The sequence below is a fragment of the Microcebus murinus genome, chromosome 1, assembly GCF_040939455.1.
Source record: "Microcebus murinus isolate Inina chromosome 1, M.murinus_Inina_mat1.0, whole genome shotgun sequence".
Lineage (NCBI taxonomy): Eukaryota > Metazoa > Chordata > Mammalia > Primates > Cheirogaleidae > Microcebus > Microcebus murinus.
This window is the reverse complement of record NC_134104.1, coordinates 89,881,891-89,900,836: the sequence shown is the minus strand read 5'-3', so window position 1 is coordinate 89,900,836 and position 18,946 is coordinate 89,881,891. Positions and strand designations below refer to the sequence as shown.

At 36.4% G+C, this 18,946-nt stretch overlaps 1 protein-coding gene across 4 annotated transcripts in view; it reads right to left on the bottom strand.

Annotated features, from left to right (window-relative positions):
* Positions 1–18,946, bottom strand: part of PLD1 (phospholipase D1) — a 209,030-nt gene that overhangs the window by 90,054 nt on the left and 100,030 nt on the right. For all 4 annotated transcript variants that reach the window (XM_012736396.3, XM_012736400.3, XM_012736399.3 and 1 more), the window contains exons 9-12: positions 16,795–16,947; positions 14,152–14,301; positions 13,370–13,453; positions 5,256–5,337 (exon numbers count right to left, since the gene is read on the bottom strand). In XM_012736396.3, coding sequence (XP_012591850.2) covers positions 5,256–5,337; positions 13,370–13,453; positions 14,152–14,301; positions 16,795–16,947 — 469 coding nt within the window. The remainder of the gene's footprint in view (positions 1–5,255; positions 5,338–13,369; positions 13,454–14,151; positions 14,302–16,794; positions 16,948–18,946) is intronic.

Sequence of the window (18,946 nt, the reverse complement as noted above, 5' to 3'; positions counted from 1 at the left end):
AATTATAGAACATTACACCTGACATCTTTCATCATGATTCATTTGTTTTAAATGGATGAAATTCTGCTTAAGATATTGTTATTCGTGAAGGGCAGTAGTTGCAAATTAGGAACTTAGTCTGAATCCTACAGTTTTCCATTCACCTGGATAACTGATGGAGTTTTGAAATAATAGCGATGTTAACACTAATGGATTATATTATTACTCTCCACATATTAATATCTGACATATTCCTCTATACTATGTCTTTTCTCATTGAAATAAATTAACTCTAAAGGAAATAGGGTAGAGACTTTTTAAGTCTTTTTAGTTTCAATACAAATGATTAATAAGGAAGCAATTAAATATAAAAAGTGCATCTTTGTGTGGTTTACAGGTATTTACCTATACCTATAGTCACAATAAATAATTAGTGACAAGATTTCTGTGATGCTGAAACAATAAATTTCTCTTCTTTTGGTCAAGGTATCATAATACTATGGTAAACTAACTATAAAGGGCAAAGGAAAATCATTCCTTAGGAATGAAGGCATTTGCCAGGTTATCATAGCATAGTTTTATATAAAATGTGGGAAATATTTCTGCATAATGAAAGCCAAATTGAAAAAAAAGGACCAATGTTAATTCTGTAATTTTAAAAATATGCTTTTGAAACATCCCATGTTTTACTAGTGCCTTTTAGTGTCTCTGGGGAAATTACTTTTTTCTTAGAGAAAGGGAAGTAAAATATCAATAGGAGAAGGAGGAAAACAGATGGCCTGGAGCTGCCTGTGCAATGCCATGTTTCTTATCTCTGCTGAACTCAACTGCCTCAAAGGTTCCAGACAATAAACTTCATGAAACATGAGTTTTAAAAGATGAAGTTCTGTCCTCTTTTCTAATTAGTTTCTCATCAAGTACAGCAGACGTAACACTATCAACCATAGGAATTTTTAGTTACCTTTGATATACAAAATGCACGGGAAGATAATGAAAAATAAATTTTTTTGTAGTGGAAATCAAAGAGACTTTGTTTCTTAGCCAGGTTTTTCTCTGATTGTTCCAAGTAGTGTGGAAAAATATTTTCTAAATGCAGCCAAATTTGTCCACTGCCTGAGGATAGCTCACCACCCTCCCCCCGCCATTATAACCACTAATTTTATAACTTGCCGAGGACTTCCCCAGAGGGTGCAATATATTAGGAAAATTAAAAGCAAAATATAAAAAGAAATAGTATCCTTACTATTTAAAATCAGGCACCATCTAAGAGTACTAAAGCTCATGTGCACAGGGTGTGGTGGCTCACTTCTACAATCCTCGAACTATGGGAGGCTGGGGATTGCTTGGGGTCAGGAGTTTGAGACCAGCCTGAGCAAGAGTGAGACCCTGTCTCTACACATAAAGGAAAAGTTAGCCCAACGTGGTTGGCACATTCCTGTAGTCCCAACCACTTAGAAGGTGAGTCAAGAGAATCACTCAAGCCCAGGAGTTTGAGGTTGCAGTGAGCTATGATGATGCCACTGCACTCTAGACAGGGAGACAGAGCAAGACCCTATCAAAACAACAAAAAAAAGCTCATCTGCCTTTTTTAAAATACCAATTTTGTTTAATGCATATTCCTGAAAGATTGAAGATACCTTCTCCTCTTCTCTGAAAGCCATTCTAGCTCATCATTTTGATAAGATTCGGTTTGGTTTTCTGTTCAGGGATGTGATTATTTGTCTTGTTTCTCAAACATGGACATCTTTCCCTTTTATTGGTCATCAACTGCAACTCTAGTGTATGGCTTGTGGTCATGGACAGAAAGAACAACCTAAAGACAAATCCCCCTGAGGACCTAAACATTTTTCTGTTAGTCTCCAGATTACTGCACTTGAAGATCCCTTCAGTCTAAATTTCATAAGAAATATTACATATTTCCAGGGTTGAAATATACACAACTGGGGTGCAAGGATACAGTTACCATAACTATGATGCAACTTACCTCACCTCCTAGAGTAGTAAGTACAGAACTGTGCAAAACCCTGGGATGCTGATTTCTTTGAGTTGTAAACAATCTGCCTCTAAAACTGGCTTAGTATTTTAAATAGTGACATCATATATCAGAAGGTCAAAGAAATAGGAAAATATCAACATAGTTATTACCAGAGTAACCAAATGTATTTTTTCTTAAGAAATAGCCATTATGTATGCCTCTATGTTGGCTATGAGGCAGAGATTCTTCCTAAACTCCTCTCAGGCTGGGTGTGTGTGGTGGCTCACACCTGTAATCCTAGCACTCTGGGAGGCCGAGGCAGGTGGATCGCTTGAGGTCAGGAGTTTGAAACCAGCCTGAGCAAGAGTGAGACCCCGTCTCTACAATAAATAGAAATTAATTAGCCAACTAATATATATAGAAAAAATTAGCCGAGCATGGTGGTGCATGCCTGTAGTCCCAGCTACTCGGGAGGCTGAGGCAGAGGGATTGCTTGAGCCTAGGAGTTTGAGGTTGCTGTGAGCCAGGCTGATGCCACGGCACTCACTCTAGCCTGAGCAACAAAGCGAGACTCTGTCTCAAAAATAAATAAATAAATAAACTCCTCTCAAAAAATATGCACAATCAGAAAGAAAAAACATTTTAATCAATTAAAAAAATTTTAATCAATCTTGTGGACCTCTGGGATCCACCAATGCAAAAAATGAATATTATGTTTCAACACCATACTTTGCGAAGCTAGTGCATGGCTTTCAGAAACTAAATTATTTATGTGATGCACTGCTTATGTGCATATGAAATGTCAATTTGGAATGATCTGAGTATTAAGAAATTTATGACCAAAGTAATAATATGGTGTAGTGAGATTAAGGAACAGCAATTCCGCTAAATGTACCACCAAGAAATTAATCTTTAATAGTATTACTATTTCTTTAGGAAATTTTAAAAATCATTACCCACTACTTAAAAGTGACAAGCTTCAGGAAGTGGATGAAATGGAAACGAAGCACTGTCATCAAGCAGTAATGTCTACTTGGCCATGGTGTTCACCAGGGACCTCACCAGGGTTCATGAGCCATAAAAGCAAAGAGAAGCCACACTAGTGATAGAAAGGCAGACCAGATAGATATGCCGACAGGAGATGAACACAGCTAACAAGAGGTGGAAGACCTGGCAGGATCTTCTTATACCTACTGAGCTCTGCTTATGCGTTTACCAGCTTTCTCAAGTTTACTTATATGACCTGTAGACAACTCATATTCAAGCAATCCAAAATGTAGCTTTCCAAATCTGAGTTCTTCCCACTTGTACTCACTACCAGATTCAACTTCCCAATGCACCATCTTGATCAGGTCACCCCTCCTTCACCAGAACCCCCACCACACACACACAGTATTTCCCCACTGTCTGCCCTAAAGATCAAACCACTGGCTTGACTCATGAAGCCCCCACATCCCAGCTACCACCAACCAGCTGCTCCAACTTGACCCCCAGTCCTGCCTATGCTCGCACTCAGGTTTAATTAACCTTGTCATCTTCCTGTTTCCTTATAACATTTACCACACCTAAAAATTTCTTCCTTCCCTTTTAAACATGTTTGCCCATCCTAAATGCCATATACCTGCCTCATGCTGTGAGGGGATCCCCAACCAGACCTTCCTAGTGCTCTCCCTCCTGCCTTTGAATTATGGCACTATCTCTGTACCCAGTTGACACTTGTGTGGACTTTTAAGCTCCTTCCACGTAAGAATCATGGCTTTTATTTATGTACATCCCCACATGATTAGCCAAATGCCCTGCACATAGTAGACATTCAATGCGTGCATTTTGATTGAAATCTAAAACAGTGAAGTATTGGCTAAATATTATGAGAAGAGAATTTTCTAGTATGAGTGAAGATTTCTAGGCAAGGCTGGAAAAACTTACTAAAATGGAATCTCAAGGGAAAATGGAAAAGGTACCATTCCACAGAGAGAAACATGGAGAAAGTTGAAGCCCATTCAATAGGTAGAAAGAAGTTTGGCAAGGTTAGGACTGAGCCCAGGACATGAGTCTTTCAGCAAGCTCTCCACAGGCTGGGCTGGAATCCTAGTCACTGTGGCATCTTTAGTGATTAATGTAGTACTTGGTCCATAAGAGATAGTATTAATCACTGTGTAATGAATTATCTAATGAATATATAAACAATGTTTTCAGAATCACAATTTCCAATTTTGTGACTGGAATTCCATTGATACAACAAATTAGACTATCTGTCAAAATGATGCTCTTCAGCAGAACATGTATCTGAAATAAAGGTTATCAACTTCTTTTGCCCTCAATATTAGCAGGGGGATCTGACTATATTTACGGTCATCCCCAGAAATCCTAAAGTAAAGGCATGGGACAAACACATTGAAAGAGAAGGGGAAAGTGAGTAGTGAAAGGGGTAGTAGCATGTAGAGGATAGGAAAGAAGAAATGAGTGAAGAATGTGAGAAACAGAAAAATGCTACTACTCCGAATTATTCAGGATCTACAAGTTTGGCTAGCATGTTTAATGATAGAATTTTAAAAAGGTTAAGATAGTTTCAAATAACATTAATAGTAAAATGTTTAGCACTACCTAATTTGGACATGCCAAATAATAAATCCACATCTATTTCTAATTTAACCTAATTTACTTTGGTTGAGGGCCCATTACATTAGGAAAAATCACTAGAACTATGAATGTAGTCATTGGTGACTATATATTGCTCAGTTATTTACTTTTTATAATTAAAAAAGCACACTCAATGCTCACCCAGAACGTACAGGGTCAACTGCACCGAAAACAGTTCCACATTATTACCATGAACTTCCTGAAAACTGGAACCAAATCATCACCAATTGCTACAATCCACCCCTCTTCTACACCAGCTTGGCCCCATATGACTGAAACCATTCTCCAGATGACTTTATCTTTTGCTTAAATGACAAAATAATGAATAAAATGAAATGCTATGTTTAATTTTATCATTTATTATTCACTGATGGGTTTTTATTACAACTTTTTTGCCTATAAAATTAACTTCCCATAACTCATTAAGAAACAAATATTAGAGATGCTAATATAATGCATACTGTGAATTAAGCTAAAATATTTATCATTCAAAAGTAATAAGAAAAAATAGAACCAAATGAACTGGAAAACATTATTTATCCAATTTTTTGTCTAACTCTAAGATAAAAAGTTTCTTTTCAAAATGCTTTAAGAAGAAAAGGAATTGCAGAGGCAATAAACATTTAAAAACTATATAAGCATTTGTTGGGAAAGTACATACTGCTTTTCGTTTAAGAATGCAGTCCAACCTCCAGCGATTTCCTTCAACCACTGGGCGTTTCAGGAAGATTTCTGGACTCAGCCTGAAATCACAAAACCAAGATTTCAAGTAACTAAAACAGAATATAAAGTTCTGATTGTGTCATAGGAAGCAAAGGCAATTTTTTCCCAAATGCCATTACCATCCTCCACTCTCCACTGTGGTGGGTCAAAGTTTTGCTACAGATCCAAGTACAACTTCATATGGGAAACAGTCTTTATCCATACAAAGAGTCAATCTCTATTTCTCCTCTCTTTCTCTGTCTCTCTCTCTCTCTCTCTCTCTTTCCTCCACCCACACATGCACTCATATACACACATGCAGATACTGTGGACTACCCACTCAATAGCCATTCTCCATCTTCTCTTCCTTGCTGTCTGTCAGAGCCCATCTCCTACTACAGTCTGAATATTCTAAATATTGGCTTTCTCCTGTGCAAGTAGAGTATGATGTGACACAACCCTGGACCATGAGATACATGAGGAGGTACACATGAGGTTAATGGGAAAGCTATTCCTCCTTGATGAAACACACACACACACACACACACACACACACACACACGCGCACACACACACACTCACACTCACACTCACAAGGAGAAAGCCCTGCCATACTTCCAGCTTTAGGATGGACGTTATATGGGAGCATGATGTTTAGAGAGGTGCAGTAATATTGAATTTCTAAGAAGACCATAAGCCCAGAATCACTAGACCACTCTACCAACCTTAGGATTGCCTAACTTTGTATTTTTCATTAAATGAGAAAAACAAATCCTAGGTGTTTAAGCCCGCTTAGTTGAGCATTCTGGTACTCCAAACTGAAAGCATTCTAATTGATACACATACATACTATCTTTCTATACCAAGGAGCCATGTCCATGGGAACTTGAGACTTTCTGAGCAGGGAAGAAGGAAGGTATGCTGATATATAAAGTTTTTCTGGTGCAAGAATGAACCCTTGGGGTCTTCTCCTTTTAGTAGTGCCATAAGGCAGCTAAGAGTACAGTGAAGTCACTTTTTCCCCTAGGGTTGGCTTCTAAGGTCAGTGTCTGAGTTAAATCTCTATGTGATGTAACTCCCCTGTAATGAAGAAAAATGAATAGTGAAAAAAAGACCTTCCTCTGTTGATCTGCTATAGCTGGGGGAGCAGGGGCAGACTCTGTATGGATTAAAGCCTTACAGGATTCTAGGCTGGAATATCACCTTGCCAGGAAGTCCTCTAGCATGTGAAAACAACAAGGTTATAGGAGCTAAAGAGATGAAAGGCAGTCATTTTTATGCTCTATTTAATTCATTAAAAAAATAAAAACCAAGAGATTAAGTTTCTAATGGAAATACATATTGGGAAGATAAATAAGGAAACAGACAAATGGAGTGCATACAGTGAAGGTACTTGCATATTTAATTTAGAGTAGGAAACAAACTCAAAGGTAATCTATGTCTAAACAAACAAATAAATAAAACACAGCAATTGATAGGAAAAGTTCAAAGAACAATTAAAAAGAGGCCTGTTTGAAGTAGAAAAGTGTATCATTGTGCACTGCTAATCCACTGAAGGTAGGAGATATCCAATAACACATGCATACTTAAAATTTTTTGATGTACATATCAATTATAAACTCTGAGAGCCTCCGTTTTAGGGGCACTCTTAATACTATATTGTGCAATTAAGTCTTTTTCATCATTTATTGTATTTAATCTATACGCCTTGTGTACCATGTATGCAGAGCATTCTACTAGATTTTGAGGATAATGACTGATAAAAAACCCTGATATTCATGCTATTGAACAAACCATAAACAATGGCCATGTGGCAAAGAGAAAGCAGCTATAACTCATCAAGCATGATTATATCAGGATCTTTACTAAGCAATTATTAGATAAAGTGCAAAAGAACATTTCACTGAGTCTAGGACACCAATGACATGTACAACTAAGAAAGGAAAAATTATGCCAATTAGAACTGTAAGATGTTGTTGAGTATAAGATACATCTTGGTTTCAGAGATATTAAAATGTACCTCTAAATAAATGTACTATTTAGAAGATTCTATGACTTTAAGTGCTCATAAGGAAAAGATGAAAAATGTTTAAAATTAATGATCAAAGCTTCCATCTTAAAAAGATAGAAAAAGAAGAATAAATTAAACTCAAAGTAAAAAGAAAGGGAATAATAAAGGTAAGAGTGCAAATCAATGAAAGGTAAACTGAAAAACAACAGAAAATTTCAATGAAACCAGAAGTTAGCTCTTTGAAATATCAATGAAACTGGTAAACTTCTAGGAAGATTAAGAAAAACAAACAAAAAAAAATGAAAATATGAGTAAAAGACAGGATATTACTATAGGGCCTACAGACATTAAAAGGATATTAAGTGGATAATAAGGAATATTATAAATAACTTTCAGCCAATGTTTGTGCTACTTTAGATGAAATGAACAAATGTCTTGAATAAAATGTTTCCAAAATGAAAATAAAATGAAATTATTACATATAGAGTCTATCTGACCCTAAAAAATGGAATTCATAATTTAAAGCTTTCCCACAGGGAAAACTACAGATTCTGACAATTTAATAAGGTGAGTTTTGTCAAATATTTAAGGAAGAAATAATGTCAATCCTACCAAAATTCTTTCAGGAAATGAAGGAGGAGGGAACCCTTACTATATTATTTAATGAGGCCAGCATTCTTATGATACCAAAACTCAACAAAGGCAATGCAAAAAAAGAAAACTACAGAATAATATCCCTTATGATCACAGAAATAAAAATATTTACCAAAAACTCAACAGCTTATAAAAAGGATACTAGATTATGATCAAGTGGGGTTACTCAAGGAAAATAAGGTTGGTTTAAAAATTGAAAATCAATCAATGTGATGGACCACATTAACTAAAAAGGAGAAAAATGATCATTTCACTAAATGCAGAAAATATTTGATAAAATTCAATATTTATCCACAAAAAAAAACTCTCAACAAATTATAAATAGAAACAAACTCCCTAAATGTATTAAAGGGCATCTATAAAAAATTCTACCTCTAACATCACACATAATGGAAAAAACTGAATGCTTCTCTCCTAAGATTGAAAATAAGACATAGATGTCCATTTTCACCACTTTTATTTAACATTTTACTGGTGATATTAGCTAATGCAATAAGATAAGAAAAAAAATATAAGGAATAAATATTAGAATAGAAGAAGTAAGACTGTCTTTATTCATAGATTGCATGATCATCTATAGATAAAATTCTAAGGAATCCACAAACAGGTACTAGCACTCATAAGTGAATTTAGCAAGGTCACAAGATATAGTGTCAACACACAAAAATCAACTGCATTTCTAGCTCTGTATAATGGCAATAAACACCTGGAAAATGAATTTTAAAAATATCATTTACAATAATATCAAAAAATATAAGGTATTCAGTGATAAATTTAACAAAATATGTGTAAGACTTATACACAAAAAGTACATAACATTGCCAAGAAAAATTAAATAAGATCCAAATAGATGGAAAGATATATAGTATTCGTGAATTGGAAGATGTAATATTGAAGAACAGAATTTGAAGTACTGCATAACCACTGATGAGTTTACCATTTTTCTTTCTTTGCTTCTTTGGCCTAGAGGGAAAATCTGGAATTGGGCATTGGCACATAGAAAACTCTGAAAGTTCTCTAGGTCAGGCTTGAGGAGGAAGAAAAGGATCTTCTGGCAGCGCCAGGGGTTGCTAGTGGAGAGCTTACAGGCACCAAGAACTCTGAGAGAGAGGAGCTTTCCTCTCCAAGTGGAAGTGCTGTGATTCCCAAGGGAGTGATGTAAGTACCCTTGGCTTGGCTCTGGACATGGTTACCAACACAGAAAACATGTGGCAGAGCAGAATAAATAAAACCCCACTGTTCCAGCTAGAAGACTAAAGAAGAAAGCCACAGGAAACTAGAAAGAAGAGGGAGGAGCTTGGGAAAGCAAACTCATAAAGTTGTTTATGATGCCACTCCGTAGCTGGATTTGATCCTAAACATCATATTAAAGAGGTTGAGAACTGAACTAAGAAATAGAGCCCCACTTATGTCCCAGATTGGCCATTAGGTGACACAGCTATGGGACAGATCTGAATAGCACTACTTTTAAAAAAAAACCCAAACTGACATTAAAACACTACCCACAGAAGGCTGGTTGATTGAACATAAATGGGTAAACTGCCTGCTAAAACAAAAATTGCAACATTTTCCATAGGATTTAAACAGGACTCAGACTCTTATAACATAGTATTAAAATTTTCTAGAATACAATTAAAAAGTACTTGGTACACAAAGAACCAGAAAAATCTCATCTTGCATGGAAAAGAGAATCGACAGATGCCAATGCAAGATGACATGGATATTTAGAATATCCATATTTAAATAATTATTAGATATTATTAAAATGCCCCCCAAAATAAGGGTGAACATTCTTGAAATAAACAGAAAGACAGAAAGTCTGATGAAAGAAATGAAAGATATAAAGAAGAACCAAACTGAAATTTTCTAGTAAAAAAACACAAATATAAAAAAAAAAAAAGAAAGAAAGAAAGAAAAGAAAAACAAGCAAATCTCACTGGGTGGGTTCAATACCAGAAGGGAAATGACAAAGGAAAGAGTTAGTGAATTTAAAGAAAGATGAATAGAAATTATCCAATCTGAACAACAAAGAGAAAAAAGGTTGGAAAAAAAGAAACAGCCTCAGAAACTGGAGGACAATACCAAAAGGCACTGTTTATGTTACTGTAGACTCAGAAGGAAAGGAGAAAGAGAAAAGTTCAGGAAAAAATGTCTGAAGAAATAATGGCCATCTGGCTGTTCTCTATACCTATGGCTAAAAAAAAAAAAAAAAAAAAAAGAAGAAGAAGAAAGAAAGAAAGAACGGCTGAGAATTTCTCAAATTTGGCAAAAGTTATAAAGCTATGAATTCAGGAAGCTTAGAGATCCAAACAGGATAAATCCAAACATCATAACCAAAAAGACAGAGGAATAATATGGAAAGCACTCAGAAGAAAATAACATGTTACTTATATGGGAATAATCATTCAAGTGACGGAAAATTTCTTAACAGAAATCATGAAGGCCCAAATGAAATGGAACAAGTACTTTAACTAGAATGTAAAAAGATCTCTTACAACTGAGTAAGAGGACAAACAACCCAATAATGAAAGAAGGAAAAGATTTGAGTATATATGTCCAAAAAAGTTAGACAAATGTCCAAACACCACATGAAAATATGCTCAACATGGAAAGATGCTGCTGATACAAATTTAAATCACAATGATATATACTACTGTATACCCTTTGGAATGAAGACTGACAATACCAAGTGCTAACAATTATGCAGAAGAATTGTAATTCTCATACATTGTTGGTGGAAATGAAAAATGGTACAACAACTTTGGAAAACACATTAGGAGTTTCTTAAAAAGTTAAACATACATTTATCTCTTAGCATTGATAAAATATAGTAAATTAAATCTACATTCTAAGATAAGTGCCAGCAAACTATAGTTCACAAGCCAAATGTTCCCCATTTACTGTTTTAGTAGAACCTGCAAGCTAAGACTGGTTTTTATATTTTTAAAGGGTTGCAACAAAACAAAGAATGCTTTTTGGAGACTATTCATGACTTGAAAAGTTTAAAATATTTACTTTCTGGTCCTTTACAAAAAACCTTTTCAAATTTTTGAAAGTCAGTGGCTTTCAAACTTTTTGGGCCATGACTCACAGAAAGAAATACAATATACACCCAAACCAACACCCTGTCTATCTATCTATCACTGAAATAAAAGTTTCGAAAACTTGTAACCCTTACTCATGCTTACATTACACCCTTCCTTTCTCTTCCCTTCCATTCTCTTTTCTATCGTATGCCAGTCTTTAAAAAAGTGCTGGTCAAACCCCACAACATTATTTTAATAAATAATTACTAAAGAGGCTAAAACTCCATTTGAGAAACACTAATAACATCAACTTAAAGTTTCATTTAAAAAGTTCATTAATAAAATCAACTTAAAGTTTCATTTAAAACCAACTTAAATACATTCAGAAGATGTATTCTTTCACCTAGAATTGTCTGCTTGTGAGCCAGTCAATAATACAATGCTGATTTTTTCTTTATAATCTGTCTCCAGCCCAACTTTTCTGTCTTCTGTTTTTCTTCCTTTATCAACTCCCTCTTTTAAATATCATTATTTTTCTTCTTTATTCTTCTGTTTTATTAATCCTGTTTATTTCGGCCACATTTAACATACAGACTCAGTACAGAAGCTATGGTAGATACGCCCGCACTGTCGTATCTAAACATAACAGGGTTTGGTTAAGTTTCTGAATACTCCCTTTTGCACTTTTGTCTTTGCATGACAAGAATTGTCTTCACTTGTTATGAGGGAACTTACTCTGAAGGCTTTATTTCAAAGGGTATGTTGTAATAAGATGTTATCCTAGCTCAGTCATGGAAAAGAAATAACCCCCTGCCTGATTGATTCTCTTGCTGAAAGTAGGAGAGAAAACATTCAGAGTTCCATCTCTTTAGCTCTTTAAATGAGAGGCCCTATTTTAGTGTTGAGAACCTTGAAAAGAGATATTATTGTCTTGCATAAAGCATGAAAATATGTGCTCAATGGAAAAGCTATTTTTAGTCTCTCTCATGTCTTCACCAAACTTTCAGATATATTTTTAAAAGAATATAATACTACATTAAGCCCGATTTATTCTCATAAGTGTTTACAAAATATGTGCTCACAGAAATAGCTCTTAAGTATGAATATTTTTCCTTCCTGGTAACTGACTGAAAAGATAAAAGTTGGCAAGAGTATAAAGACCAGGATTAAGCTTCTCCACAAATAGGAGCATGCTGAAAACCACGTACTTTATCTATTGACTCCAGATCAGTGATTCTCAAGCAAGAGAGATTTGGTCCCCAACCCCAGCTCCAACCAGGGGACATCTGGCAATGTCTGAAGACATTTTGGTTGTCACAGTAGGAGCCTGCTACTGGCATCTAATGGGTAAAGGCCAGAGATGCTGCTAAACATCCTACAATGCACAGGAAGCTCCCCTCCCCCCAACAAATAATTATCTGGCTAAAAATGTCAATTTTGCCAAGGTTGAGTAAGCATGTCCTAGAATTACAGATTTCCATATCAGTGAAGCAAAACAGTGGAAGAAAATAGGTTCATATTCCTATTACTATCCCCTGCCTCCAAAATCTAGAATTAAAAAGAATTATGATGATCTATACACAGTTTATATATATGGTATATAAACTCTGGAAAGAAACAGGACAGAAAAAAATGGGGGGCATTTCAGGCAACTGAGTTCCTAGAAGGAAAGCACATTTTAGACATTTTCATTTCCACTGTAGTCAATGTTAGCATCTGCAATGGGTTTTAACTGTCTAAGCAGATGGGTAATTGGAACTGAAGTAAGACTACAAAGCCTACACCAACTCCAGGATTAAAATTTCCTGAGAGCTAAATGAATTTTAGACACAAGACTTCCAGTAATTTTAATAAGCATCATAACAATCATGGACGTTTATTAAGGGGGTCAGAAAGTTGCAACCTGATGTATCTCTAGAAGAACTGATCAAGCCTAGCCTTTACAGAGGACATTTTAACAGTAAAAGGCAAATGGAATTATTTCAACATCAAAGGGACAATTCAGAAGACGTATTCACTAGGTCTGGTCACGGACATACCTAAATGAGAAAAAGATACCTATGGAAGTAATTTTCCATTACTTGTACAGCTATATTTGCATTACAGCATAACCTTTACTAAAGTGAATATTTGGATGTCTGCTTCCAAATGCAAGGGCAAAAACAAAATTGTTCAAGCTAAATATTTTAAGAATATATTTGGAGGTCAAGTTTTTTGAAAAAGCTTTCCATTGAAGGCTATTAGTTAATTGCTTGAGATTTGGGGCAAACCACCCATATGTACTGCTGGTTTTAATACTGCATGACTCTTGAACAACACTACCCCATTGCACATTTCTAAACATAGAAACTCCAGACAAAATTCCCATGGGCAAATACTAACCACCAATCTGTGATAAAAATCTCTTCTTCTGCCTCTTCCATTGCATTTGCCACATCTTCAAAGTATCCTTTGGCATTAACATACCTGAAAAACAAATTTGTTGTTCCATTTTTTTTTCACAAAGAAAAAGAAAAGAAATATATCCTATGGTAAAGCAGAATGTGGAAGCTACTGCCTAGAGTCTGTACAAAACCAGTTACTGCATGTAACTGGTAAGCAAGGATTGAAAATAACAACTCCTCTCTGCTACCTAGGAAGGGCAGTAACTAGACAGATGTACTGATTCTTCTCTGCTTAGAGAACAAGGAATTAATTGAACCCGTCATCATAGAGGCCTGATGAATTCTCCTATCCTGTTGAACTCACACACGGTTTTTCTTCTGAGAATGAAACAAACCAGTTTCCAATCAATGGGTAGAAAAACTTGCTAAGCACAGTTATATTTAAAAGAAATACCTAGTAAGTAAATGCTTTTTCCTAAAATTATGGCTAATAACTTAAATAAACTTTCCATTTGCATCATTAAAAAATGTATGAAGTTAGCTGTAAAAATCAAACTTCAAAATCTAAAGCTAGTTAAGCTCACTGTGGAAATAAAAATAAACTTGGAAAACTAATCTATGATAGGGTAGTACCACAATTGCCTCAAAAAGAAAGGTTCTTGTTAAGTATAATGCATAGTATCTTTTCACAGTTTTGAAAATTGATTCCAGGTGAATTTAGACCACTACAGTATTAGATGTTATGACTACCTTGACAAGTTTAGAGCAAAAATATCTTACCATTTAGCTAAAATGTTCTCTTGGATAGCAGCATACGACCCAAATCGATGATCTTTAAGAAAGTTGGTCCCGTGTTTCTGGATGAATTCTTCTATAGCCCCTGCCCACCACCGAGCATGCCTATAGCTGTTGCATTTTAAAATAAGTGTCCTTTAAAGAAAAGCAAAATGTGGATAAGAATGGTCACTCTGTGTCCTCCCAAAACAAATTTAAGGATTAAATGTTCCCTATTTTATTTGGTACTGTAGCAACACAAATTGAAAAATTTAGGCAAAAAACATCAAAAAAGCAGGCTTCTAAAAATTTTTGGCAGGATTTCTAAAAATATTCAATATAACAAAAATAAATGTTCAAATTATCTATTCACTCACTCATCCAAACATGCGTAAAGGTACTTGCTATAGCCCTAGAGCCGTGCCAGGCACAAGGAAGACAACGACAGAGGTGTACGGTGAGATCCTACTTGTAAGTGTTAGTTAGAGTTGTTGGCTCCTCCTGAGGACATTTCCCCTTGTGCTGTCTAGTGTGCATTCCCTTGGCTTCCGGAAATATCATCCTGATGTGCTGTAAGAGAGTATCCCTTCCCTTCTCTGAGTCCACCAAAGCTAAGCAAAATGGCATATTCCACCCCTCAGATCCCAGAGAGTGGTTCGGGCATGATGCATAAGCCAATTCCACCCAATGAGTGAGAGTGAATCCAAGGACTCGTTCAGGAATGCCAGGAAGAGACTCTCCCCCCTCCGCTGAACTTGGTGTGAGTGTGGGAGGCAGCCATCTCACTGCCACGACGGACCAGTTTGAGGATAGAGCACATCCCCAGAAGACAGGGCTGAGAATGGCAGGGACATGTCTCAATGACATAGCTTGAGCATCAGAATCAGCTGTGCCCAACGTGGTTGATTCACTCTCTTTGGTATAAGCCAGTTTGCATTGGATTTTTCTGTCACTAGTGAATAAACTATTCTAAACTGTTACAGATTTACAAATGCTGAAAAAACAAAAAACAAAAACCTCAGAGTAGATTACAGAAAGTTTTCTTGATACCCAATGTCAGAGTTGGTGACTACAACCAACAGGGGAAAATCAGTTATCCACAGTTGAAGTTCAAAGGAAAACGGGTTGTCAGAGCTGTATCACCGCTCTGTAGAGATTTCTATACTCAGAAATCTACTCCATTGAGATAAGAAGAGGACTTCGGGTGAGGAGGGAGAGTTTGGTTTTTCCAGGACACCTGCAGTGATCCTGTTGAGAAGCAGGGAAGGGGCTGTGTTCACAGATCCTAAAATAATCATGTATAAAGATTAGGGATGTCCAGACTGCTTTCCTCCATATGTCAGAGATGGATGCTGGCCTTTGTCCAAAGCTGATGCTGCTGGGGTGTGCAGCCAGGGAGGTGAGACATGTTGGAGCTGAGAGGGGAGAAGTGTCCCCCATCTGGTGTTGTGAAGGCCGTGCGAATTTCTGGGGCTGAGGCAGGAGGGCGCGGAAGGGGCCTGGGCTTGACCCACCTTGCAAACACTACTCCAACTGAGTGGAAATGCCTCTGAAAGTCAGTTTTGAGAAGAAGACTTTGTGGAGGAGATAAGTGACAAGCAGAGGCCCTATCACAGGATATGAATCAGAGTCAAGGGGGGGGGGGGAAGAACTATTCCAAATATGGAGATAGAAAGAGCAAACGGGGAGAGGAAAGAAAAAAATACATGAGAAGGGATGGTAATGAGAATTGCCTCCATGGAACCGGAAAGGCTGCATTAGGGAGGGTTTGAAAATAAAGGTAAAGAAATAAATGCCATTAAATTACAAATGTAGGAATTTGGGCTTATTTGATAAAATGACAGGGAGCCCTTATACCAGGAAGGATGCTGGTGAAACCTGGATTTGAACAGATTCATTTGGCAATGGTGCACAAGTGAGTGAGGGTGGGAAATGCAGAGAAGGGGGCCAATGAAGGAACTGCCATAGGGACCATTGAGAAGTGTGGCCTGACTTCTGTGGCTCGTGGGGAAACAGGAATGCAGTACCAGGAGGAGGGTTTAATGGTAGTACCATTGCATTTCCAATAACAATCTACTCTTAGAGAATATCAGGAAGTTGAGCACCTTTTTACAACACACACACGCACACACACACACATTAGTAGGGGTGTGTGTGTATATATATATATATACACACACACACAAATATATACACATGTATATATATACACATATATATGTTAGTAACTATGTATAAAAAATCTGTATGTAAACAGAATTTTTGGAAATCAAATCACTTTTTAGGTGCTTTTTTAGTTACAGGATATGATTTATAAGGTAAAATTGTATTTCATTTTTTAAAAATGCAAACCAGCACTCTAATTTATCTGTTTGGTAACTCAGCAAATTGAGTAGTAATTTTGTTACTGTAGGCATCCATCTACACATGAGATTGCTTATTCTGACTCTGTTGCACATAGGATATTCTATTCTTTAAAATTTATACAGGGAAAAAGTAGTTCCATCACTTTTGATTGAGGATGAGTTATAAATTATGATTTTCTAACATTTAAATTATGTTACCTCTTTCTTCACTTAAGGTTTAGAGAAAAACTTTGTCTTTAAGAGATTTTTGTAGAAATCCTTTTTAAATATTTGAAATTTCTACCTTGAAAGGTTATCAATTCGGAGTCCATATTTTGTTTCTGTCTCCTTCTTCCCCACCTTAATTCTGAATTCTTTATCCACCAGTAGGACGAAGGCAATGGCACCGCTGTCTGGTTTCATATACAGTAAAAAGGAATCTTTCACTATTAACCATCTGTAAGAAAGCAAGAAGTACTTTTAAAATTGTATTGAATAACTGAAACAAAAAAGACCTAATTATAATGACAAGTCTTAAGTAATCACTCTAGCAGACCGTAGACATAAATTCACTTTTTACATGGGGGATTTATTTTTTAAAAATCACTATGAAACAAAAAAAACAAACCAAAACTTTTCTCTTATGTGTTTCTAAGAAGTACTGGCAGTAGTTCTTTAAACACTAATGGCAACACTTGGAAGAATGTCCCCAGGACTGGCAAGCAGTGCTCGAAGTATGTATAAAAGGAGCCCCTGCTGTTGGAAGAACAGAATGGGTTGATATTTACTAACAAACTATTATGAAAGAGGCAAATAAGTCTACTGGTAAGTAAAACCCCCCTTTGAAAAATCCAGTTAGCATCCAATATTCCACATGTCCTGTTGTTCATTTCAAAATTTTTGTGGATTTAAGGACATTTAATTGGACATGAACATCTCTCAAAAATATTCCATTTTTGTTTCCATGTTTCCATTCGATTTAATACATACTGAAGAGCTTCATAATGGAAATGTACAGTGATAAGCTGAGAGTTAGGGTAAAGTTTGGAATAGCACAAAGACAAATCAGCCCTGGAATTACATTTTCAAAGTAGCTTACAAGGCTAGTGAGGGCATAAACAATAACTCTATGCTGAAGGGGATAAGTACTAAAAGAGAAAAGCAAAAAAGTGGTGGGTGCAAGGAGGAGGGAGTCTTTAGTTCTAAAAGGATGAGCTAGTGGCATTGTCCTGAAGAGGTGGTGTCTGAAGGAGCCTAATAATTACAGCCCAAAGCCGGGGAGGGCCAAGATGTCCATCCCACAAGGGAGGGAAGAGTTGGCACAGGAACTAAGATGTGGAAATGTTGCATGTGTCAAGGGAACAGTTTGGTGTGGCCAGGCTCTCAGGGAGCACAGTAAGAGAAGAGGGGGGGGCGGGGAATGGGCAAAGGCCACACTGAGGGAGTCTGAAAGCCATACAAAGGAGGCTGATTTCGTATCATGGAACCAGTGTTTCCTAAACTTGCCTACTAGAATCTCTTGAGATGCTTCTTAAAAATAACAGATTCCCAAGCCCCACCCTACATCCTTTGAAAAGGCTTGATAATCTGTGTGGTTTTTTTAAAAAAAAAAACAAAAAAAAACAACACCAAGGTGCTTATTCAATAAAGGACTCCTCATGCCCTGACTAGGCAATAGGACAATAATGGTATTGAAACTATGTTTTAGAATAAAAGGTACAGCAAGAAAGAGGGACAGAGTGTGGCAGGTGAGCAATTTGCTGCAATAATACACAACAGCTATGCTCACACTTTAATGTACATATGCATCACCTGGGGATCCTGTTAAAATGTAGGTTCTGATTCAGTAGGGCGGGCCTGAGACTGCGTTTCTAACAAGCTCATAGGTGATGGCTATGCAAGGGCCACACTTTGATTAGTAGGGATGTATTATAGATGACGGGCATGACATTGACAAGGACAAGAGCAAGAGAACAGAGATAGGATCCATTTAAAGTGAATGCAAATGGTAACTTTATCATGTTGCACATAACGCCATGTATTCATATTTACCTGCAATTATAGAGTGATCACATGAATCAATCGATAACTAAATAAAGTAACAGTGGGCATAAGTAATATCACACTCTAAAGTAAAGCACTCTATGTGTTTCCATATTATGGAAGAGTAAGGTTGGAACACCTGAATATAAATTAAGTCATATTGTAAATAAAGCATGGGAACTCAGTATTTAAAATAAATCTATGATAAATCTACAAATGAGTGAAATCATGTGATATTTGTCTTTCTGTGCTTGGTTTTTCACTTAACATAGTGATCTCCAGTTCCACCCATGTTGCTGCAAATGTCAGGATCTGATTATTTTTATGGCTGAATAATATTCCATTGTGTATATACACCACATTTTCTTTATACTTTCATCCGTTATGGACATTTAGGTTGATTCTGTATCTTG